The sequence below is a fragment of the Ranitomeya variabilis genome, chromosome 1, assembly GCF_051348905.1.
Source record: "Ranitomeya variabilis isolate aRanVar5 chromosome 1, aRanVar5.hap1, whole genome shotgun sequence".
NCBI lineage: Eukaryota > Metazoa > Chordata > Amphibia > Anura > Dendrobatidae > Ranitomeya > Ranitomeya variabilis.
The window spans coordinates 526,521,362-526,546,919 of NC_135232.1; the positions used below are offsets into that span (position 1 = coordinate 526,521,362).

General features: G+C 44.7%; 1 protein-coding gene across 4 annotated transcripts in view; it reads left to right on the plus strand.

Moving 5' to 3' along the window:
- Positions 1–25,558, plus strand: part of PALM (paralemmin) — a 383,754-nt gene that overhangs the window by 352,483 nt on the left and 5,713 nt on the right. For all 4 annotated transcript variants that reach the window (XM_077254372.1, XM_077254354.1, XM_077254364.1 and 1 more), the window contains exons 6-7: positions 24,731–24,752; positions 24,858–24,917. In XM_077254372.1, the coding sequence (XP_077110487.1) occupies positions 24,731–24,752; positions 24,858–24,917 (82 nt within the window). The remainder of the gene's footprint in view (positions 1–24,730; positions 24,753–24,857; positions 24,918–25,558) is intronic.

Here is a 25,558-nt window from a genome sequence, read left to right on the forward strand (position 1 = left end):
AAAACCATCATAGAACCTTACATCTGATAACATCAGTCCCGAAGGATGAGATTTTTTAGACGATACTAATTCCCCTATTCTAAGTGCTCCGAAAAAGGCCAAACAAAAGGCTGCATGAAACAGCGAAACCTCATCCGAATTGATACAAACTTGGCTCAGGGCTGAGCATAACTCCTTAAGTAGAGGCAAAGAAATCGGCCGTCTGGTGTCAGGTTGGAAAGTGCTCCTCCTCAAGCCTTTTAGGAATTGCTTGATTGTAAAAATTGATGTTAATGGTAACTCTCCAAAAACTTTCAGAAAAAAGGAAACCCCTGCTAAATGTTTAGTCACAGTAGAATAAGACAAGCCTTGAATTACTAAAGACTCAGCAAAGTTTAGACCAGCCACGGGGTCAGTTACTTTTGGATTAAAAGCATTCAGATTACAAAAAGTAAGCCAAGCGAACCATGCGGCCGAATAGCTGGCCCATGTTCTATCAGACACAGATTTCTGAATAAAGTGAGGAATCAGACTGAAATCATGTCCCAGATTAAATGTGGGCAAGGAGTTTCTTCCGAATCCGCCCCTGGTACCTGCGAACGAAAAAGTGACCAATGACGTGCACACAAAGCGTCAACTGCAGAACAAAATTTGCTTTTACCAGGGGCTGCCTTAAGCCAAATATTCAGTCTAAGAGAAACCATAACTAACTGCCGTAGAATACTCGCAGCCCATTTGTTTTTGGAAGACAAGGTGTTGATAGAGAAAATGACACCAGGGTCGAGGGATAAAATGATAATTCTTGAATTTTGGAAATGAAAGCCCCAAGTAGAGATCCCCCAAAAAATGGAAAAAAGTTCTAAAACCATACGGTTCATGGGTGGCTTGTGGCCTTACCATGAATCAGGCCAGTCCTGAGAAATCCAATGTGATTTAAACAATATTCCACAACCCTTGACGGTCTGAACTGATACAACAAATGGAAAAGAATCAGAGGAAATGAACGCAGTTTGCCAACAAGATCTCCCATTGAATTCAGAAATAAAAGCCAGCCATGTTCTGGCGTCTTCTTTCAGAGCAGAATTGATGCGCACATGAGAAGTAGGGGAAGAAACACCTTTCGTAGCGTCATAAAGACGGCGGGAAAATGCCCTGCCAATCGGGATGATTCTCACGGCAAAGTTCAGAAGGCCCAATAATGACTGTAACTCTTTCAGGGTAGTCTTTGGCTTAGAAAGAAATTTACGTAAAGCAGAACGCAGTTTAGAGATTTTCTCCTCTGGTAGCCTACATTCCATAGCAGATGAGTCCAGCACAATGCCTAAAAATTCAATAGATGTAGAGGGATAGACCGTTTTCTCATGAGCAAGGGGCACGCCAAAATGATTACATAAGCTAATGAAGGAATTCAATGTAAAAAGACAATTAGAGGAAGAAGGGGGACCTACAAACAAAAAGTCGTCCAAATAATGCAAAATGCCCATCCCAGGAGAATTTGATTCCAATACCCAGTGCAAAAAGGTAGAAAAATTTTCGAAATAAAAACAGGACAAAGAAAAACCCATAGGAAGGCACTTGTCAAAGAAAAAAGAGTCCATAAAATGAAAGCCCAAAGAGGAAAAACCATCAGGGTGAACCGGGAGAAGCCGAAAGGCGGATTTAATGTCCGATTTTGCCATTAGGGCATCCTGCCCAAATTGCCTTAAAATATCCACTGCCTTGTCAAAAGAAGAATAAGATACCGAGCAGGCTGAACTATCAACTTCATCATTCAAAGAAGATCCGGCCGGAAAGGATAAATGATGAATAAGCCGAAAGGAACCAGATTCTCTTTTAGGAACCACAGCTAGCGGTGAAATCCTAAAATTAGGAAAAGGAGGGGAGTGAAAAGGACCAGCTACCCTGCCGAGATCCAACTCATTCCTAATTTTCTCTTCAACTACATCTGGATACATATCAACCGAACGTAAATTATTAACAATTTGGCAGCCTGATCCCTTGAAAGGAGGAATAAAAAAGCCATATGAAAACCCATTAAAAAGCAGGCTACTGATCATTTGGTCTGGGTATCGGTTTAGCCATGACACCATATTTTCCACTTTCACTGGTGTCCGAGCTCTTTCCAGTAGGCTCCTTTGAGAGAGATTGAGCCGACTGTTTTTTAAAACACTTAAAAGCGGGGTGACCGTTCCCACAAAAGGAACACTCATGGCGGAAACGGCAATTTGAGCCCCATTTACAACTGGATTCGTTAAATGTAAAACAGAATCCTTTCCTAGGGACAGGGGCAGAAGAAGTTCTGGAAGAAAAATGTCTTTGTGGGAGCATTAGATTTAACCATAATCCAACATCCTTACTGCCCCAGTAAACCTCAGGATGTACGGCCAGTTTTTGGCGGAAGGCTTCATCATAATGAAGCCACGCGACTCCGCCAAAATTGCGGTAAGCTTCAAGAATTATATCAATATGCTGAAATAATCTGCTACACAGTTGTGGAGATTTTTCACCCAGAACAGCCGAGTAAATTGAAAACGCCTGCAACCAATTATTGAAAGATTTAAACATACGCTTGGTGTCATCAGAATCAGGCTTGTCTTCTTTCCTGTCTATTTTACTCAGCTGTTCCCTGCGTGGGAGAAGTGAAAACAAATCCACATAATTATTGCTCCAAATGAGCTCCTTAGTTGCGGAGCTCAAGTGGAAGCCTAAGGGAGATAAATCACATGTCAATGCCTCCTTAAAGGTATTCTTAGGAGTTGTTTTTTCTGTCAGATCTATGTGAGAGATGGAAGGGGGGCCAGAAGGAAGAAAGCCACCTAATGTCTCAGAGAGAACATTTTGAACAATGCGCTTAATATCAGCATTAAATATAGAAACATTGGTATCAGACGTCTCACCCCTTCCAGAGCTTCTGACGTCCGATGGAGCCTCAGGTGCGCAGCCTGCACTCAAGCCCTCCCTGTTAGGCGAGCGCGGCTGCGTGGCTGGTGTAGACAGGCATTCCGGATCCTGGGTGTGTGGATGTACCGCTCCGGACAGCTGAGGAGAAGCGACACCATAATCCGCCGGATAAGGAGAGCCGGCGTTTGAAATTGGCGCTCTCGTCGGCATCTTCTTCTGGCCGTGACGTTCTTCCGCCCTGCTGTCGGCGCGTGATGACGTGGACGGCTGTTCCTCCCGGCGCCTCCATGAGTCTCGCGATGGGCTTCTCGACCTTCTCACCGGAGGCAGGCGGGACTTCCTGGTATGCTCCGGCGCCCGACGGCTGGCTGGAGGAGGCGCCGGAGATGGGGAGTAAGTCATCCGGGGCTTCCTTTTCCTGGTGCTGCCGCGGTGGCTCGGTGGCGACAACAGAGGCAAATTTGGACTCTGAGGTACAGCGCTGGGGTCCGAAGGAACAGGAACCGCTTCAGGGCTTGAGGTAACAGGCCTGGAGCTAAGACACGATCTGAGCCATTCTGCGCCGTCCTCTTCCCCAGCTCTCGCTATAATTTGCTGCAATAAGCTCTCCATCCAGACAGTGGGGTCTTCTTTTCTTCCAGCTGTACCTCACAATGATCATACCTTGCCATAACACGGCCATAAATATCCCAGCGACAGCATGGCAACGCACTGACAACCAATTGTCAGTCGTTATAAAACCGCCAAAACAGCTGATTGGGGCTGGATTTACCCAATAAAACAACAAACATGAAAACTGAAAACATCAACTTTGGTTAGTAACCATAACTGACCAATGAGCTGTAGAGACTGTGTGGCCATGTGACCCCCCCTATATTCCCTACGTAAAGTAGGGGGGGGGCTTCCATTATCTTGTTCACATTCCTATTCTAAATTGACTGACTGAGCAATTCCTTCTTGCTCCTGTGAAATCACCAATCAGAACTGCTTTTTGGATACATGTTCGGTGACATGATTCTGCATGTAACAGAGAATTCCCGTCTACATGTGTTAGGAGTCGAGTTTCCTCTGCTGCACAGGGGGAATCTCGATCCGTGTCTGCTGCGGTCTCCCATTCTCCATCGGTCCCAGCGTCTCACTGAGACTGATTCTGTGCAAAGGGTTACTGCTGCCTCTCCAAGCTCTGCTATTGTACCCTGCACTGATCTGCGGCGAGCAGGCTTTTCTGGGACTAAGGGTACCGTCACACAGTGGCATTTTTATCGCTACGACGGCACGATTCGTGACGTTCTAGCGATATAGTTACGATCTCGCAGTGTCTGACACGCTACTGCGATCAGGGACCCTGCTGAGAATCGTACGTCGTAGCAGATCGTTTGAAACTTTCTTTCGTCGCTGGATCTCCCGCTGTCATCGCTGGATCGTTGTGTGTGACAGCGATCCAGCGATGCGTTCGCTTTTAACCAGGGTAAACATCGGGTTACTAAGCGCAGGGCCACGCTTAGTAACCCGATGTTTACCGTGGTTACCAGCGTAAAAGTAAAAAAAAAAAAAACGTACATACTCACCATCTGATGTCCGTCAGGTCCCTTGCCGTCTGCTTCCCACTCTGACTGACTGCCGGCCGGAAAGTGAGAGCAGATCACAGCGGTGACGTCGCTGCTGTGCTCTGCTCTCACTGTACGGCCGGATCTCAGTCAGAGCAGGAAGCGGACGGCAAGGGACCTGACGGACATCAGATGGTGAGTATGTACGGTTTGTTTTTTTTTTACTTTTACGCTGGTAACCACGGTAAACATCGGGTTACTAAGCGCGGCCCTGCGCTTAGTAACCCGATGTTTACCCTGGTTACCAGCGAACCTCGGCATCGTTGGTCGCTGGAGAGCGGTCTGTGTGACAGCTCCCCAGCGACCACACAACGACTTACCAACGATCACGGCCAGGTCGTATCGCAGGTCGTGATCGTTGGTAAATCGTATAGTGAGACGGTACCCTAAGTCCTGCTTTGCACACACTGAGCATGCCCAGGGCAAGATCTCTCAGTGGAGATCAAGGGTCACATGCTCAGGTACTGCAGCCAAATCTATTGGTCCTTCTAGGAAGGTCCTGTAGGTGCGCAGGCTCTGTAGCAGTCTCTCATTGGTCCTTTTAGGAAGGTCCTGTACGTGCTGCAGCTATTTAAGGCTCGCATGGCCGCATGGCCATGCGCTAGTATCTTCCAAAGTTACGTGCTTTGCGCCACTGTGGTCATGTGTTGGAATGTGTTCAGGGACCCGGCTGAAATAAGCCCCTAGAATGCTGGCACCTTCGGCGAGGAGATTGTGTTTGAGTGTATTCAGGGACCTGGCTGAAATTAGCCCCTAGAATGCTGGCACCTCCGGCGAGGAGTGTTGTGTGCATGCATGACCACTGACTGCTCTCATCTGGGTAGTTAGCCTGTGCCTCTGTGAGAGTCTAACAGGGCACAGAGCTTTGCTTTCTCGGCCGCTCTGTGAAGCTAACAGAGCTGGTTCATACCGCCATATTGTGCCGCCATTCACTTAGCAGCAGGTTCTTTCCTGCACGGTGGATCCCGGGTTGCGAACGCACCATTCCCATCAATAAATATATTCGGTGCGTTCCGCAAACCCTAACAACATGTTTATGGCATGTACGAGTTGTTATAACATCACTGTCACGATTGTCTATAATAAACAGATTTAAGAAAAATCACTTATCGAATACTTCAGACATGAATGCCAGATTGATGGAATTATTATTTAAATAATTATGAAATCTGGTATCGCCACTTCATCAGAACCCCAAAAGATGATCATCAATGTAGCGGCCATTCCAGATGATCCTTCAAAATTCCTTTTGCTTTGGAAAAAAATATTACAGCCCTCCCACCAAGCTATATAAACTATCGCTAAAGATGGCGAGAATTTTGAACCTATACAGTCGTCTGTGGTCTGTAAGTAATATTTGCGATCAAATAGAAAAAAAATTGTGTGGTAAAAGATATTGGACAGAATTAATTATATATTCCCTTAAGTTGAAAGAATTTGCTGTATTTTTCAAGGAACCAGTATAGAACTTGTAAAACGCAGTCGGGCAAAATAGATGTCTATAATGCAGACACATCACATGTGAGCCACTATCGTTTGCCAACCATTTTACCTCAGACAATAACTCTAGAACATGTTTAACCCCTTCGCACCGAAGCATAATTTCACCTTCCTGACCAGGCCAATTTTTACAATTCTGACTACTGTCACTTTATGAGGTAATTACTCTGGAACGCTTCAACAGATACCGGTGATTCTGAGAATGTTTTCTCGTGACATATTGTACTTTATCATGGTGGTAAAGTTTCTTTGATATGACTTGCATTTATTTGTGAAAAAAAACTTTTTGTGACGCTAGTCACTTCTCACGTCTAAGGCTACGTTCACATTTGCGTTGCGTCGGGTGCAGGTTCAGCGACGCATAGCGGCGCATGCGTCATGCGCCCCTATATTTAACATGGGTCGCATGGACATGCGTTGTCTTGCGTTTTGTGACACATGTGTCATTTTTGGCACAAGCGTCAGGGCGCACAGGACGCTGCATGATGCTTTTTTTTGCGCCGAAAATCATGCCAAAATTGGACGCATGCGTCACAAAAAGCTGCGTTTTGCATGCGTTGTGTCGCCGACGCTGCGCCGCACAACGCAAATGTGAACGTAGCCTATGCCGTGAGTCAGAGTGGTCAGAGAATCCAAGGTCAGAAGCCAGGAGGGTACATCATAAACAGAAGGAAGAGACAAAAGCATAGTCAGGTAACGTTCCAAGGTCAGAGTACCAAGAGGATAACGGATCTGAGCTGAAGGGGTTAAACAGGCGGTTGGTCAGCACAGAGTCCAAGGTCAGGCAACAGATCAAACATAGAATTCAAGGCACAAGAGAGCACAAACCTCACAAGATGAATGTATGTCTGGCAGTGGTCTGGGAGAAGCTGCTCAGTTAAGTAGGCATGCAATTACCCGGGATAGTGAACACCTGAGACAGCTGACGCCTCCTAGTCACAGATTGGCTCGTCGAGCTGTCAATAAACACACCGACAGCTCAGCACACCCCTGAACCAGACTGGATGGTCATGCTGTCAATCAAAGTACTGACAGCTTCAACATGCCCCTGTACCAGATTGGACAGCCGAGCTGTCAGTAACTGCATCCCAGACACCCTGAGGGGTGGAGCCGTGACACTTAATTTTTATGCCCCTAAATCAGAAAGTCATAACGCACAAAATAGTTAATAAATAACATTTACCACATGTCTAATTACATCAGGACAATCTTGGAACCAACATTTTTGTTTGCTAGGAAGTTATAAGGGTTAAAAGTTGACCAGTGATTTTTCATTTTTTTTCAACAAATTTTACAAAACCATTTTTTTGGGGGACCACATCACATTTGAAGTCACTTTGAGGGGTCTATATGAAAAAAAATACCTCAAAGTGACACCATTATAAAAACTACACCCCTCAAGGTGCTTAAAACCATATTCAAGAAGTTTATTAACTCTTTAGGTGCTTCACAGGAGCTGAAGCAACGTGGAAGAAAAAATGAACATATAACTTTTCAGTTACAAAAATTATGTCAGTCCCGATTTTTTTATTTTCACAAGAGTAAAAGAAAAAATGGACCATAAAAGATGTTGCGCAATTTCTGTTTGGGTGCACAGCAGGGCTCAGAAGGGAAGGAGCACCTTTTGACTTTTTGAATGCAACTTTGGCTGGAATTGAGAGCAGACGCCATGCAGTGTTTGAAAAGCCCCGATGTGCCTAAACATTGGAAAAACCCCACAAGTGACCCCATTTTGGAAACTAGACCCTTCAAGGAACTTATCTAGATGTGTGGTGAGCACTTTGAACCCCCAGGTGCTTCACAGAAATTTATAATGTAGAGCCGTGAAAATAAAAAAATCACATTTTTTCCCAAAAAATGATCTTTTAGCAATGATTTTTTTTATTTTCACAAGTGTAAAAGGAGAAAATGGTCAGCTAAAGTTGTTGAGAAATTTCTCCTTAGTATGCTGATACCCTGGGGCAAAACGACTGTTTGGGCGCATAGCAGGGACTCGGAAGGCAAGGAGCACCTTTTGACTTTTTGAACGCAAAAATGGCTGGAATTGAGAGCGGACGCCATGTCACGTTTCAAGAGTCCCTGATGTGCCTAAACATTGGAAAAACCTCCACAAGGGACCCCATTTTGGAAACTAGACCCTTCAAGAAAATTATGTAGCTGTGTGGTGAGCACTTTTGAACCTCCAGCTGGTTCACACATAAGTTTAGAATGTAGAGCTGAAAAAATAAAAAATCTAATTTTTTCCACAAAAGTGATCTTTTAGCAATGATTTTTTTTTATTTTCACAAGTGTAGCAGGAGACAATGGTCCTCTAAAGTTGTTGAGCAATTTCTCCTGAGTATCCTGAGTACGCCGATACCCCATATGTGGAGGAAAACCACTGTTTGGGTGCACGGCAGGTCTCAGAATGGAATGAGTGATGTTTTGGATTGCAGACTTTGATGGAATGGTCTGTGGGCGTCATGTTGCGTTTGCAGATCCCCTGATGTGCCTAAACAGTGGAAATTCCCCACAAGTGACCCCATTTTGGAAACTATAATTTATTTATCTAGAGGCATAGTTTTAGAATAATGATTATAATGCTTTTGGTTTTACTGGTGTATGAATTTATAATGTGGTGTTATGTGTAAGATGTGCAGGTTACATCAGATTATAAAAGTGTGTTGTGTCAACGAGGTATAATCTAATTTTAGTTATTTGAGGACGTGGTACGCTTTGAAGCAATCCTTAATGCAAAGGCCAGATTTCTCAGGCAGGTTTCACAATGGTAAGTTGTGTCCTTTCGGATTCCGCTCTTGAAGCATACTCTGCACCGTTTTTGTGATCATCCTGTCCTCGCTGCTTGGGGATCCTGTCCTGGGAAAAGTTGACAATATGGGCACGATTCGTTTCAGAAGTACTGGGACCCTCACCTACCTGAGTGCCAAACATTAGGGCCTTGATGACTACCTCTTGAAACTGAAGGAAAGACCCCTTATTGCCTGCAGATCAGAACAGCACAAAAACATTGTACAATGCCATCTGTGCATACCATACTTTGGCTTTTTTCATAGCCCTGTATGGTTTGAGGACTGGATCTGATAGATCTACACCCCCCATGTACCAGTTGTAATCCAGGATACAATCTGGCTTTGGGACTTGTCTTGTGGTCCCACGAACAGTGACTAGGGAGCTGTTGTCACAGTGTATGGTCGTCAAGATAAGGACGTCCCTTTTGTCCTGATAATTTTCAGGAGGTGCAATCCATATGGGATCGACTGCTGCAGGAGTTGCCTGGGTCCTAGGGCGCATTGCTGGGGCTCTTTCATCACTAGATGAGGAGGAGGAATGTGGGATTTTCCTCACTGCCTGAATCCGTGTCGGAGGCAAGTAAGGGGTATGCCTCCTCTTGAATATCGTCTTTTTGACGAATTGTCCATTTTTTTTTCCAAACCCCGGGGATGTGTGTGTGTAAGTGGTGCTTTTACATGTGTAATGTGTGGGGCTTATGTATAGGGTACTGTTTATTATTAAAAAAAAAACAGTGAGGGAAAAAAAAGTCGAGAAAAAAATGTAGAAGAAACAAGAAAAAAATGAAAAGAAAAATTAGATGTAAAAAAATAAGTTTGTATAAAAAGAACCCCTAATGCACTTGCTAAAAATTTACTCGACACAACTAATTATTTTTTTTCAAAAGTAAAACGGACGCCACCAACAATCAGACGTACGCTCCTCTATTGCATTCGCCAAAAATTTACTCAACGCAGCTAATTATTTTTTTTACAAAATAAAAATGAGCATCACAATCAATGTGACGTACACTCCCCCAATGCACTTGCTAAAAAATTTTGTGACGTAACTAATTATTTTTTTTTTGCAAAAAAAAAAAGAATGTCTCCAATAATGTGATGTACGCTCTTCTAATGCACTAGAAATGACCCAGTGAAAGCAGGTTTTCTTCTGCCCCCCCAAAAAAGACACATCCTCCATACCTATAAAACCACGCTACGTTTTCTTTTTTCTCTAAAACAAGATTGTACGTCACCAAACACTGACGCCGGCTACACAAACACGCTACCTATACAACTACTCTATACGATGTTTTCGATGTTTTTTTCTCTAAAACAAGTTAAGTCGTCACCAAACACTGTGACTCTGGCTACACTAATGTTCTACCTATAAAACTAGTCTGTAGGATTTTTTTTTCTCTAAAAGAAGATCAGTCGTCACTAAAACTGTGACTCCAGCTACGCTCCCTCTAAAACTACGCTGTACTAACTACTATTATTTTTTTTCCTAAAAAAAACCAATCGGTCGTCACTAACACTGTGATGCCGGCTACTCTACCTTTGCTACCTCTAAAACTACGCTGTACTAACTACTATATATTTTTTTTTTTTTCTAAAAAAATCAGACGTCGCGTACACTGTGATGTTTGCTAGGCTCATTAGCTAAAAACAGAAAAAGTCCTATGGTGCAGTCTCTGATCAGCAGCGATACTGATCAGAGCGCTGCGGATACAGGAAGAGCACGAATGCTCTGCGCGGACATCGCGCGCACGAAAGAAAGCTAAAGTGCGCAAAAAATTAAATTGGGATGGGAGGGGGAAGGAGGGGACTGTAACAGGGATGGGGGGGACTGGGACAGAGATAGGGGAGTTGGTGCTGCTGCTGCGGTGATCACTGATGAGTCATACAGCAGCCAGCACACAGCACAGATCACAGGAGGATCTCAACAGAGAAGGATGCAGCACAGGCGGCACCAATGAATCTCAGGCAACACAGGAGATCTCATGCCAAATCTGTGACAAAGATGGCTTGCATGGTGGTGATCGCGATTTTACATGAATCCCTTTGGCCAGTGGCGTAACCTGAAACTCATGGGTCCCGATGCGAAAGCTCCAACGGGGCCACCAAATATTTTAAATCTTTAATAGCAATAGTCTTTTACTATAGGCCAAAGAGACTTTTAGGGCCCCCTGTTGTGAATTCCGCTCTTGGGCTCCCTCCGATGGTTGTAAGTGGCACTTTTGTGAGTTCTGCTCTTGGGCTCCCTCCGGTGGTTTTAAATGGTACGGCTGCTCCTTGGATTTAGTAGTCAGCAGCTGCTTCCACTGATTGTCTTTCTGGCTCGGTTATGTAGCCTGGTTCTATCCTTCAGCCAGTGCCAGTTGTCAATGGTTCCTGCTTGGATTCACATCTCTGCTAGGATTTCCCTGATATTCTGACCCGTTCAGCAAAGATAAGTCCTTGTTTTGTTCTTGCAGTCCTCTTGTTTTGGACTTAATCGTTCTGCACTTTCTATGTTTTTTCTAGTCCAGCTTGTCAGTATGGATTTATTCAGTTAAGCTGGAAGCTCTGGAAAGCAGATTTACCCTCCACACCTTTAGTCAAGTGTGGAGATTTTTGTAAACTCTGTGGTGGATTTTTCTAGTTTTTAATACTGACCGCACAGTATTCTGTCCTGTTCTATCTTTCTAGCTAGACTGGCCTCCTTTGCTACATCTTGGTTTCATTCTGCATATGTCATTTCCCTCTCCACTCACAGTCAATATTTGTGGGGGGCTGTTCTATCCTTTGGGGATTTTCTCTGAGGCAAGATAGCTTTTCTGTTTCTATCTTTAGGGGTAGTTAGTCCTCCAGCTGTGACGAGGTGTCTAGGGAGTGACAGAAACATCCCACGGCTACTTCTAGTGTTGTGTTAAGCTCAGGAACTGCTGTCAGTACAGATACCACCTCTTCCAGAGCACGTCCCATGTGGCTCCTAAACCACCTGTTCATAACAGCCCCCTAGGCTCCAGGTCCCGGGTGCGATTGCAACCCCTGCACTTGTTGTAGTTACACCCCTGCCTTTGTCGCTGATTGGCCTGAAACTAATGTTCAGCCAATCAGCTGAACCTGAACTGGATTACTAGACAACTTCCTCTAGGTTATTTCTCAGGATATCATTTCTGTATTTAATTGTTTTTATGAAGTCCCACATCTAAAATCCCCACTGCCCCACCTTTATAAGCTAGTCAAATTGTAATGTTATCATTTTTTTTTAATTCTGAGAGAGCAACCTGTTGTTATTTTGTAAGATTATGGGTTTTATTTTATTTAAACCCTTCCTGACATACTGTATGATGTACCGATGCGTTATATTTTGCGAGGTACTTCCCGCAAATTGTACGTACCAATACGTCTTAGTGATTATGCGGGCATATAAGTTATGCCCTCATAACTAACGCCGAGAGCCCAGCTTAACTGATAGCCAGCACAGCCCCTGGCACTACCACCCAAATGCCTTAGCGATCGCAGCACTTAGATGTTTGTGAGACACAACGAGCCCCATCTCTCACCCCATCGACACCCCTGAGATGCGACCACTGGGAGTGGATGGTTGTTATAGCAGTCGGAGGTAAGATAAAATACTCCTGGTCTGCCAATTATGGTGGCATGTTAGACCAAGCCTAAAGCACAAAAACACAAAATGTAAAAAATTGTGAAAAAATATTGTGCCAATATATATGCATATTTACCGTATGTAAGAACAATAAACTAAAAAGTACACGTTTGGTATTGCTGTGTCTGTAGTGACACAATCAATAAAATTGTCACTGTATTTAACTTCTACAATGAAAACTTAAAAAAACAAACAAATAAAAAATATAGCTATTAATAAATAACTGTTTCTTCATTGCACAGCTGAACAAAAAGTGGAATAAAATGCAATTTAAAAGGCTTTTGTAAATGAAAATGGTGTCCCTGAAAACTACAGATATGCTCAAGTATAAGCCAAGATTTTCAGCCCATTTTGTTAGGCTGAAAGTTCCGTTCTCGGCTTATAGTCGAGTCATTGTCCCAGGGGGTCGGCGGGGGGAGGGGGAGCGGACTCTGTCACATACTCACCTGCTCCCGACACGTCTCTGCCTGTCCCTGCTTCTCCGGCGCCAGCAGCTTGTTCCAGTGTTCAGCGGTCACGTGGTACCGCTCATTAAAGTAATGAATATAGACGCCACTCCACTCCCATACCAGTGACCGCTGAGTACAGGAAGAGCTGCCGACGCCGAGACCATCTGTCAGTGAGAAGCAGGGACCGCGCCGGGAGCAGGTGAGTGTAACGGGGGAGGGTGGACATTGTGATATTCACCTGTCCCCGTTCCACCGCCGGGCGCCGCTCCGTCTTCCGCATCCTCTGGCTGTGACGTTCAGGTCAGAGGGCGTGATGATGTGGTTAGTGTGCGCGCCGCCCTCTGCCTGAACAGTCACTGCAGAGAGCCGGAAGACGGAGCTGCGCCCGGCGGTGGAACGGGGACAGGTGAATATCGCTTCTATGGAGCATCTTATAGGGCCATCATTAACCTTTGTGCAGCATTATATGGGGCATACTTTAATATGGAGCATCTTGTGGGGCCCATCATACACTTTATGAAGCATTATATGTGGCATATTTTGTATGGAGCATCTTATGGGGCCTATCATGAACTATATGGAGCATTAGGCTATGTGCACACGTAGGAAATGTGGTGCAGAATTTTCTGCACTAAATCTGCATCTGCAGATTTGATGCAGTTTCTGTGCAGTTTCTATGCAGTTTCTATGCAGTTTCTGCGCAGATTCTATGCAGTTTCTGTGCAGTTTCTATGCAGATTCTATGCAGATTCTATGCAGTTTCTGCGCAGATTCTGTGCAGTTTCTGTGCAGTTTCTGTGCAGATTCTATGCAGTTTCTATGCAGTTTCTATGCAGTTTCTGTGCAGTACAATGTAAATCAATGGGGAAAAAAAAAAGCTGTGCACATGGTGCAGAAAAATCTGCAGCAGAAACGCTGCAGAACTGCACAAAAGAAGCGACGTGCACTTCTTTGAAATCTGCAGCGTTTCTGCGCAGATTTTTCTGCACCATGTGCACAGCTTTTATTTTTTCCCATTGATTTACATTGTACTGTAAATCACAGTGCAGTTCTGCAGCGTTTCTGCAGCAGAAAAATCTGCTGCAGTTCTGCACCAATTCTGCACTAAATCTGCATCGTGTGCACATACCCTTATACCCTGATTCAATATGGATATTCAAAAACACTTAACCTACTGATGTCTCAATTAATTTTACTTTTATTGGTATCTATTTTTATTTTTGAAATTCACCAGTAGCTGCCGCATTTTCCACCCTAGGCTTATACTCGAGTCATTAAGTTTTCCCATTTTTTTGTGGCAAAATTAGGGGTCTCGGCTTATACTCGGGTCGGCTTATACTCGAGTATATACGGTACATCTACTCCCACAAAAACAGCCCCCATTCAACTCCGTCAGTAGAAAAATGAAAAAAGCCATAATACTTTTTTTTTAGTTTAACCCATTTCCAACGTCGGACTCCCCCCTGTTAGGTGTTTCCAGGTACATGACAACTGATCTATACAGCTGACATGTGCCCACAACAGCCGCGGGTAGAATCGCGATCCACTCACTGCTGTTAACTAGTTAAATGCTGCTGTCAATCTATGACAGCGACATTTAACTTGCGCTACCGGAAGCATGTCGCTAACCTCGCCCTTTGGGATTGCGGGTCACCAATGGGTCGGCATGACAACCAGAGGTCTGCAGCAGACCTCTATGGTTGTAATTGCCAGATTGCTATGAGCTCCGCCCCGTGGTCGACGCTCATAGCAAGTGATCATTTCTGCTATACACAGGCTATCTGATGCATCGTGGGCATGATGCATGGACACTACAATTTGTTGGGCACTATAACTTATTGGGCAATATGAGTACATTTACATTTTTAACTCTGCAACATCCACTGTGTGCTTGTTGCTGGAAAACACCCGTGGGGTCAAAATACACCTATATATGAATTCCCAGAGGGGTGTAATTTCCAAAATGGGGTTATTTAGGGGGATTTTCTGCTGTTTTGGCATTAGGGGCTATGAAAATGGAGTCTGCACACTATTTTAGGAAAATGTAAATAATAAATTTGTGTTCCAACAGTCAAATAGTCGTGCGGCCAAACAGTACTGTATCTACAGTAATACATGAAGATTGGTGATTTAGTAAGTGGGCAGGGTTTAACAACCAGTAATGGAAGAGATCAGCACAAAGTGAATCTCTGCAGGAACAGGTGGATTACCATAGTTTAGCATTAATTTCTAGATTCTATCATCTATCTTCCTGCTCCCTCTTCGACCGCTTACAATCAGGCTTCCTGTCACACCACTCCACTGAAACTGCCCTAACTAAGGTCACCAATGACCTATTAACCTCCAAGAGCAAGCGACACTACTCTATCCTCCTCCTCCTGGACCTGTCCTCTGCCTTTGACACAGTGGATCATTCCCTATTACTAAGACCCTCTCATCCCTTGGCATCACAGACTTGGCCCTATCCTGGATCTCGTCATACCTAACTGACCGAACATTCAGCATCTCCCATTCACACACCACCTCATCATCTCGCCCCCTATCTGTCGGAGTCCCATAAGGTTCAGTCCTAGGGCCCCTGCTCTTCTCCATTTACACTTTTGGCCTGGGATAGCTCATAGAATCTCACGGTTTTCAGTATCATCTCTATGCTGGTGACACACAGGTCTACATCTCTGGACCAGATATCACCACCCTACTAACCAGAATCCCTCAATGTCTATCGGCTATTTCATCCTTCTTCTCCGCTAGATTTCTAAAACTTAATATGGACAAAACAGAATTCATTATCTTTCCCCCATCTCACGCAACCCCCCCCAATGAACCTATCCATTACAGTAAACGGCTGCCCACTCTCCCCAGTCCCACAAGCTCGCTGCCTCGGGGTAATCCTCGACACTGATCTCTCCTTCAAACCGCATATCCAAGCCCTTTCCGCTTCCTGCCACCTTCAACTCAAAAATATTTCACGGATCCGTACATTCCTAAACCAAGAATCTGCAAAAACCCTAGTCCATACCCTCATCATCTCCCGCCTCGACTGCTGTAACCTCCTGCTCTGTGGCCTCCCCTCTAACACTCTCGCACCCCTCCAATCTATTCTAAACTCGGCTGCCCGACTAATCTAACTGTCCCCCTGCTAGTCCCCGGCCTCTCCCCTCTGTCAATCCCTTCACTGGCTCCCCATTACCCAGAGACTCCAGTACACAAGCCTAACCATGACATACAAAGCCATCCACAACCTGTCTCCTCCATACATCTGTGACCTCGTCTCCCGGTACTCTACTGCACGCAACCTCCCATCCTCACAAGATCTCCTTCTCTACTCCCCTCTTATCTTCTTTTCCCACAATCGCATACAAGATTTCTCTCGCGCATCACCCCTACTCTGGAACTCTCTACCACAACATATTAGACTCTCACCTACCATCGAAACCTTCAAAAAGAACCTGAAGACCTACCTCTTCCGACAAGCCTACAACCTGCAGTAACCACCGATCGACCAAACCGCTGCACGACCCGCTGTATCCTCACCTACTGTATCCTCACCCATCCCTTGTAGATTGTGAGCCCTCACGGGCAGGGTCCTCTCTCCTCCTGTACCAGTTGCGACTTGTATTGTTCAAGATTATTGTACCTGTTTTTATTATGTATACCCCTCCTCACATGTAAAGCGCCATGGAATAAATGGCGCTATAATAATAATAATAATAATAAATGAGGTTCTTTAGCAGCTGATGCAAATAATGTAGGGAATATAGCTAAATGATATTTAAACTTATGCTACAGTAATATGATGTGTTATGATCAGGAACAACTTGGCCTATATCTGTAGTCCAGAGTCTGAACCCATACAAATTGGTTTTTAGGCCCCTGTCACCCTGCATAGAAGGCTGAAGCAAGCGGTTCATTATCACGATGGCAGCTGATTAGTTCATCTGCCTTCATTTAGGATGCTGCATGGTTGAAGTCTGGAAGGGAAATATCTCTAAGGCTGGTTTCACATTTGCGGTTGTGTCCGCAGCGTTTGTGCCGCAATTTTCCGCATGCGTCGTGTATTCCTATCTTTAACATTAGGGACGCATGTGCCTGCAATTGTTTGCGTTTTGCCGTGTTTGATGACGCATGCTTCGTTTCGTACTCTACGGCTTGGCACGGTAAACTCTACATGTAGTAATTTCAGAGGCGTCAATTTGCCGCCTCGAAGTGTATGCGGTTGTTAGCGGAAGGAATGCGGCAAAAAAACGTATTACGGTCTATGTGAACGCATGCGTTCACAAGCACATGCGTTTGTTTGCGTTTGTGAACGCATGCGTTGGACCACAGGAAAACATGTCTAGACACTAATTAGCCACCCCCCACATACAAACTGATAAAAGGAGGGAGTGGGCATGTGCAGTCCACAACTCAGCAGACTGGGAACAAGAGCAGACAGACGCAGGAACCTGGGAGGAATCAACACTGAACAATGTGAGTATCAAAGCCAATGTCTTTAGTTTCTATTTTCTGTCTCTATATGTCCTAATTTCTGTCTTTTTTTTCTTGCTGCATGCATGAGAATGTCATCTTCTGAGGAGCAACGGCTTGGGCCTGCACAAGGTGGAAATGAAAGCGAAGTGAGTACTCACCTCCTCAGATTGGTAAGTATTCTCTGTCACATCTACACATGTGATCAATTTTTTTTTTCCTTTTTTTAGAGCAGTTCTTTGACTGCGGCAGAGGCTGAGCAGGAGCAGCGTGGACACGGTCCGGTGGCAAGTTGGCAGCGTTTAAGTATACCTGGCTGACTGCTTATTGTATCCTGACTTTACTATTCATCACTGTTCATTTCTTTACTTTCCTCTTTCTTTTCCTTTTTCTTCTTGACTCCTTTTATTTTTCTTAACATTGAATATTCATGCCAGTATTCTGTCTCTGTTGTATTCTTTCTTTTCCTTATGTCAATGTCTCAAACATGTTTTAGGTTCCAGAACGGGATGAGGATCTCATTGACAACGATATCCTCATCTCCCTGGTCCATGAGCGAGTCCCGTTGTGGGACACCTGTGTTCCGCAGCACTCGGACAACGTGACGATCCGGCGGCTATGGAATGAGGTGGCCAAAGCGATGTGGGATGGCTGGGACAATGCTCCGACTCGGGTCCAAAATGCATTTTGTAAGTATTGCAATGCGGTGTGCTGCAGCAGTGACCATGGCCGGGATCACACAACTGTGTGTGATGAGAGAAACGCCTGAGAGTTTCTCTGATCACACACAGTTGTGTGATCACAGTCATAAGTGCATTGTCTAATCATTGTTTATATTTTTCAACAATGCTCAAAGTCAAAACACGTTGGCGTTCGATGAAGGATTGCTTCAACAAGGACCTTCGTGAAGAGAGCCGGGTTCCTAGTGGTTCTGGATATAAATATATATATAAATATCACCGCATCCTTGCTTTTTTGAGACCGGTCCTTGCCCAGAGAACGTAAGTATTTTTTGTGGTGTAATGGGTTGTGTTGCATTGCCTAATGTGTATTGTTCTATTCCACAGGAGTTGGTGCTTTACTATTGTAAATGTTTGGTAGTAATGTTTTTTTTTTTTCCACAGCACATGGAGCAGCACTCTTAACCCTGTTTCTGGAACGGCCCTTCATCAAACAGCCACAGACAGGCAGCGCTGCAGCAAGTGGGCCTTCAATACAGACTGGAGACCAGGAAGCTGGTCCATCAGGTGTTCCCCTGTCCCAGTCCTCTGCCTCTTTTTTTGGGGCTCTTCCCGGCAGGCCTCGAACAGGTCACTCATGCCCGAGTTTTTGCAATTGAGCACGTGATCGACTCAAGGCGATGGTGACCGACTGGATAGTGCCATAAACCATATTAATACACTTAACTAGGATGTCACCAAAATCCTTGACCAAGTGAAAGCCGACCTCCAGAGACCAGCACATCATTTTTTTAATCAAATAGAGAAGGGCATATCGGAACACCTTACTCCTGATCTCCAGCTTAGTGTCATGCAGGCCTGCAATGCTGCTTACGTGCAGGCTATGCAGCAGAGTCGGTATTTTCAGCAGCCAGTGGTGGCATTTCCACCTGTGCCAACACTGTCATGCTTGACCTCAATGCCGAGCTCTGCTGCATAACACTGCACGGCCACCACAATTCCAAGCATTGCTGGACACCACTACAGCACCACCACCATGCCGAGTGCTGTTGGACAGCCCACCGCCACCACCATGTCAACTGCTGCTCCTGCTTAGACATCCTCCACCACCACAACCATGCAGCAGCAGGACACATCGGAAAGGCCTCATCCCCAACCATAAAAAATGGCATCGGTGGGCCTTGAGTGTTGGGGAGAGGTCGTGGCAGGGGAAAACTAAAATTTTTGGCATACACACGTTGGCCCATATCAGAGTTCTTGAAAGTCTATGAGTCATTGCCACGGCCAAAAGCTCCAATGTCCACGGCGATGAAGCGACAGTCCGCATCTGCTATTGCCATGAGCACTACAGAAAAATATTTTTTGTAGTTGAAGTACTTTGATCCAGTTCTGGCTGGTTTGATAATGCGGATGTGCTTTCCATCCACCGCTCCCAAACAGTTGGGGAAATCACACACACTCCAGAATTTTTCAGCAATTTCCATCCACATGTCCTTGGTGGGTAGGGGTATAAATTCATCCCGGAAAACGTTCCACAAACCCCGGCAGGTGTTCGCAACTATTCCAGACAAGGTGGAAATTCCAAGCCGGTACTGAAAGTGGAGCGATGAAAAGCTCTCTCCAGTAGCCAGAAATCTGAAATAAAATAAAAAATAAAATCAATTCTATTTATGCTGGTGTTTAGCTAAAGACATAAAGGAAAATACAAATAATGCATGGCAGACCAACAATAATTATGACTGGCATTTGTTTAGAATTATTACGTACCTTAATGTAACCAGGAGACGTTCCTCTGCAGGAATCGCAGGGTGTCCTGTCTCCGGATGGCTCCTTGGACATGACCAAGCAAATCCCGAAAATACTCTTGAGACATCCTGGTATACTCTGGGAATTTGTCCGGGTTGGCATTAAGCTCACCATATAGCGTGTGGTAGGCTCCACGGCTCTCCCGTAGTTCAATAATGGGGTGTCTCCAAAAACGCCTACGCCGTGTCCTTCTCTTTCGTTCTCTATTTCTTTGTTGCTCCCAAGCAAACGCACAGGCAAGAAACAGCTTGATACTTAAATCCAGGTTGAAATAAAAGCTCTCCATGCGAAGATCCATCATGACACAGGATACAGTAGCAAAATCTGTAGATTTCAGCAGTCCAAGGGTCTATATAAAGATATCCCATAATACACGCCCACTGTAGTCCATTGGCGGTGTCTATTTATCTAGATTTTTCTCCTGTTAAATTTTACACCATGCACACAGAAAACACAAACGAATGCAAACCGCATGAAAAAGCGTGCAAACACAGCGTTTTTTTAACCGCATGCGTTACCATATGCGTCTAAAAAACGCTGCGTTTGCATGCGGTTTATCGTGCGTTTCAGGTTGCAGATTAAACGCTGCGGATTCTACTGGATCAATGCAGTGGTTGAAATTCTTCAGAACTTGATGGATGGTGCTCTGAACCTCCTCTCCTTTGACCAATTGTCCTCAAAACATCCAGATATACGATGCCTAGTTTATCAATATTTGCAAATTAGGCATCTGATCCACACATCACCAGAGTTGTCCTTTTTTTAAAACTCCCTTGGACCACAGGGTTAATGTTTTTTTTCTAAGAATAGAGTCGGGATATAGGGGGATTTCCATTCTATATAGTGCTTTGAATACACCAGCTGTTGATACTAAATTACCATATATGATTCCGTGGGAGGGGGAGCTGAGGTCAGCCCCTTTTCACTGAAGATGTAAAACCTTATTTGGCCCTATGAAACTTACATTATTGGGCATATCCCTGGACCTGGAGACATGTAGGGAGGGATTAATAGAGGTGCAAAAGTATCATCTTGCCTAAATCACCTGGAACAGTTAAAAAAGTGCACTTAAGGTGGTACCAATGTCCGTCGCAGTTAGCTCATTTTGGTCCTAACCAATCTCAGGTGTGTTGGAGAGGTTGTGGGCAAAGGAGAACACTGGGTCATATGTGGTGGCATGTCCGGTTATAGCTCAATTTTGGGTAGATATTTGTGATCTAAACGAGAGGTCCTTGGGGTACAGTTTTTTTGGAGTCCAATATGGGAGTCTTACATATTGGCATAGATAACGTACCGCAGGTGCTTAGAGGTTCTTTCTCGCATATTTTGATTGCAGCCAAGTTAGCTCTGGCGGCTAGGTGGAGGGGGACGAGTTTGCCATCCATAAAAGAGGTAATTGAGAAAGTTAATATATATTGCCAATATGAATTGGCATTGGCTCATTCCATCTCAGCCAAAAAGAGAATTCAGGGTATATGGGATCCATGGCTGGATATCCAGAGGTCAGCCCCTTTTCACTGAAGATGTAGAACCTTATTTGGCCCTATGAAACTTACATTATTGGGATTATGTCATCATGCTTTAACGGGAGTTCACATGATGTTACTGTGGGATGGTGAAGAAGCCATGTTTTAATAAGTATACATAGAATGCGTACAGGTACCTATTGTACTTTGTTATTGTATGTGTTTATGGGTTTTGATTGACCCTTAGTGTTTTCTGAAAATGTATTAAAAAAATTATTGGTTAAAAAAACCCACAATGGTCACAAAAATAACTTGAATCTGACAAAAGTAACAATAACTAAAAAATCTATATAATTGCCTTGTAATGTTTAATTTCCTGTTCTGTCCAGATGTCACCGTATCCCAAAATTTCAAGCGGAGGAAGTTCACCGACCGCCATATTGGGACACCCAAGTGATGGGTCTCCCAATATGGAAACTGCTGCTGGTACCAACCTATTGCACCAGCGGAACACCGTCGCACCACACGCACACGCACACACACTCTATGTGCCGTACGAAACACTCACACACTCTCACACTTTCACACTCACGCAGCCTCTTGCGCGGTACTACCAGCGGAACACCGTCGTGAACACGCCGCCACGATCACTGACTGATGCCATCTTTGTACAGGAGGAGTGCATTCGCAGTTTTAATGTGACCGCCGCTATCTGCACAAAGATGACGGCAGTCTGATTTACTGCACCTGCATGAATTACATGCAGGTGCAGTGAATAAGACCCCTTTCATTTCACACATCAGTTTTTTGCCATCAGTTGCAATCTGTCGAATTTTGAAAAAAACGGATCCGGCGACTGATGCCGCTGGATCCATTTTTTCTCATAGACCTGTATTAGCGACGGATTGCAAAGGATGGCATCACGTTTCATCCGTCGTTTGCCGGATCCATCTAAAATTGTTTGTCCGGCGGCCTGAGACAACGGACAAAGTAACGTTTTTTGTGTATGTAAAAAAACGGACAGCGACGGATCTGTCGCTGTCCGTTGTTTGCTAGAATGGAAGCCTATGGCGCCGGATCCGACAAATGACGGAATCCAGTGATGGATTCCTTTTTTTAACCTAGCATGCTCAGATCCAATTTGCCAGATCCAAAAAATGGATCCGTCGCATCACTTTTTCACAATCTGCGACGGACCCGTCGAGCCAACGGATTATGACTGAAGGCAAAAAACTGATGTGTGAAAGGGGCCTACCTAATTCGGCTGATCCCGGCGGCAGATGCGCGACGTGTCTACAGGCAGAGGAAGCCGGTCACATTAAAGGGGTGTTCCCACGAACGAAAGTTCATTTTAATAATTGACTAACCGTGTACGAAGCATACCACGTCTCCTGGGCAGGGGAGAAAGCAAAAGATAATACTGACATTACAGCAGGGGATCACAGTGGATTCATTTTGTGAGGTAAAATATTTTACTGTTTTTAAAAAATATTTTACCTCACAAAATGTATCCTCTGCGATCTCCTGCTGTAATGTCAGTATTGTCTTTTGCTTCCTCCCCTGCCCAGGAGCTGTGCTATGTTCAGCACATGGTCAGATACAGACAGTTTTTAAAATGAACTTTTGTTTGTGGGAAAATCCCTTTAAAAAGCAAATATCAACGACATCATGGCTCCTCATAAAACGTACGCCAATGAGAATGAAAGGAAAGCAGCAAAGGCACAATGTCGAAGACAACAAAGGCTAAATGAGACTCTTGAAGAGCAACAGCATCGCTGGGACAAAAACAATGCATATAAGTGTAGGCGTCAAGCACATGAGTCCCCAGATGCAAAAGTCATTAGATTATCACAGGATGCCAATAGGCAACAACAGCTCCGCATGCCTGCCCCCATCGTGACATTACCACCCTCCCGATGCGATAGCATCGGGCCTCTATCTAGTCTATGATAATGAACAAATGAAAGTCAGATATTGCTTGTCAACCATACTTCCATAGAATTTAAAAAAATAAAATAAAACTCATGAAATAGGCCTGGACAGAAATGATGGTACCATTAACTTAATATTTTGTTTCACAACCTTTTGAGGCAATCACTTCAATCAAACGATTCCTGTAACTGTCAATGAGACTTCTGTACCCCTCGACAGGTATTTTGGCCCACTTCCCCAGAGCAAACTGCTCCAGTTGTCTCGTGTTTGAAGGTTGCTTTTTTCAGACTGCATGTTTCAGCTCTTTCCAAAGAGGCTCAATAGGATTGACGCAGACTTCTTTAATAATCTCAATTAAACCATACTTACAACCTCGCCTAATTCCGCCGAAGCCCTCGATCTCCTGTAATAAAAGTAAAATAAAAAAGCAACAATATACCATACCTGACCGTCGTTTTTTCCCACTCCGTAATCCATGTCTGGAGAATAAACAGTTTTCAATCTGGACGGTGCCAAGATGCAACCATCCCGGCTGAAAACCACTGGTGAATGAGCTGCTGGGAGCGCAGCTTGAGTGACTAGCGGTGATGTCACTGAGGCTGCGCTCCCAGCTGGCCTAAACTGCGGTGACCTCTGGACAGTGGGAAAATGCCAGTGATGAGGTCACCACAGTCCAAGCTCTGTCTTCACAGCAGATCACCTTGAGAATTTTTCACCATAACCATCCCAAAGAGTATGATGGTCACCACCATAGTATAATGTACCCCCCTAGTCCTCCAGACAGTATAACACACAACAGCCGCCCCACACAGTATGATGTCCACCACAACCACCCTACACAGTAAGCTGGTCCCTCCACAGCCACCCCACACAGTATGATAGATCCCCTATGCACTATGAAGATCCCCCATAGCCCCAATACTGTATTACAGTCCTTTCCACATCTCCCTATATAGTATGATGGTCCACATCACAGCTCCCTGTATAGTATGATGGTCCACTTCACAGCCCCCCATATTTTATGATGGTCCCTCCAACAGCCCCCTTAAATATTATGATGGTGCACCTCCCATATAGTAAGATGATTCACCTCATAGCCCACTTTAGTGTGATGGTCCCCCACAAACCCCCAAAAATAAAAAAAAAATCCCTATACTCACATAATCTAGACACCTCATCCTCTGCAGTGTCTGCCTCTGGCCGGTCACAGCCACAAAGGACGCCCACAGCCTGCTGGGGCAAGTGACGGAGCCAGCGACTTTGTGCTCCATCACCACTGTTAACAGAATTGTCATCTTGAGGATGCAGATTCTAATAACAATGTAGCAGAAAAGGCGGCCCACAACCAGACATGCTCTTCTGGCATTTCTAGAATTGCCAGATGGCCAGTCCGGCCCTGGGTCACATTATGGGAACATTATAAGACGATATTCTGCTCTTAGGTGTGATATATTGCATTTATGTAACCTCGTGGATGGATGCATGTTTGCACTCACTAATTTCCTTGTGTTTCCTTTCAGACCATAATGAACACTGCCAAAGGTATGTTCTTCCATACTTTTTTACTTGAGTCTCATCAGAGGTGGAAGCAGGACACATTTCTGCTTAACTGCTATTTTTAAGTATCACTTTGTATTTTTTCTATAGATCAGACCTTGTCACAGTCCCCCGCTAACCAGACAGATAGTCCAGATATGATGAGAGCAGGTAAGTGGATGTCAGACCAAGCTAGCAGGGTTTGCAGCCTCTCACACCGTGCTGGGCATTGCTTGGCTGTCTTAGCATTCAGTAGCAAGGCATGGCTCAGCTCTTCTGAAGTTAACATGTAATCTGGAGACAAAAGCTGTACTTGGATATGTCATACTATGGCACAGCTTACGATTTTGACACTGAAACGGGCATTGATAACCAAGCAGCATGCTTTGCTTTTTTTCTGTCGGAAAAGCTGAGGCTACACGCAGACTTTTGCTTGTGACATCTCATGACAGTGGCAGTCGGCAAGCAAACACCGTGCGTGAGTCTTGCATGTATACCGTAATTCACCCTAGGTCTTCCTTCTTGACATTTTTAAAGTTTCAGACTAAATGTATTCCCATGGCCTGCGACTGTTGCTGCCGTGATACAATACGTCTGTATGTACCCTGAGCCTTCTAGAGACCTTGAGCAGACCGCTTCTCTCCCCATAGAGAACAGTAATCTGTATGTAATTCATTATACTTGAATACATGATGGATGATTGGATGTGTATGGGAAAAAGTAGAATCATGTGCAAGGAGCCTTACTTACCAGATAGGAAGAAATAGAGGAAAACTAGCTATTGTGTTACATACCCAAAATTGTTAACACAA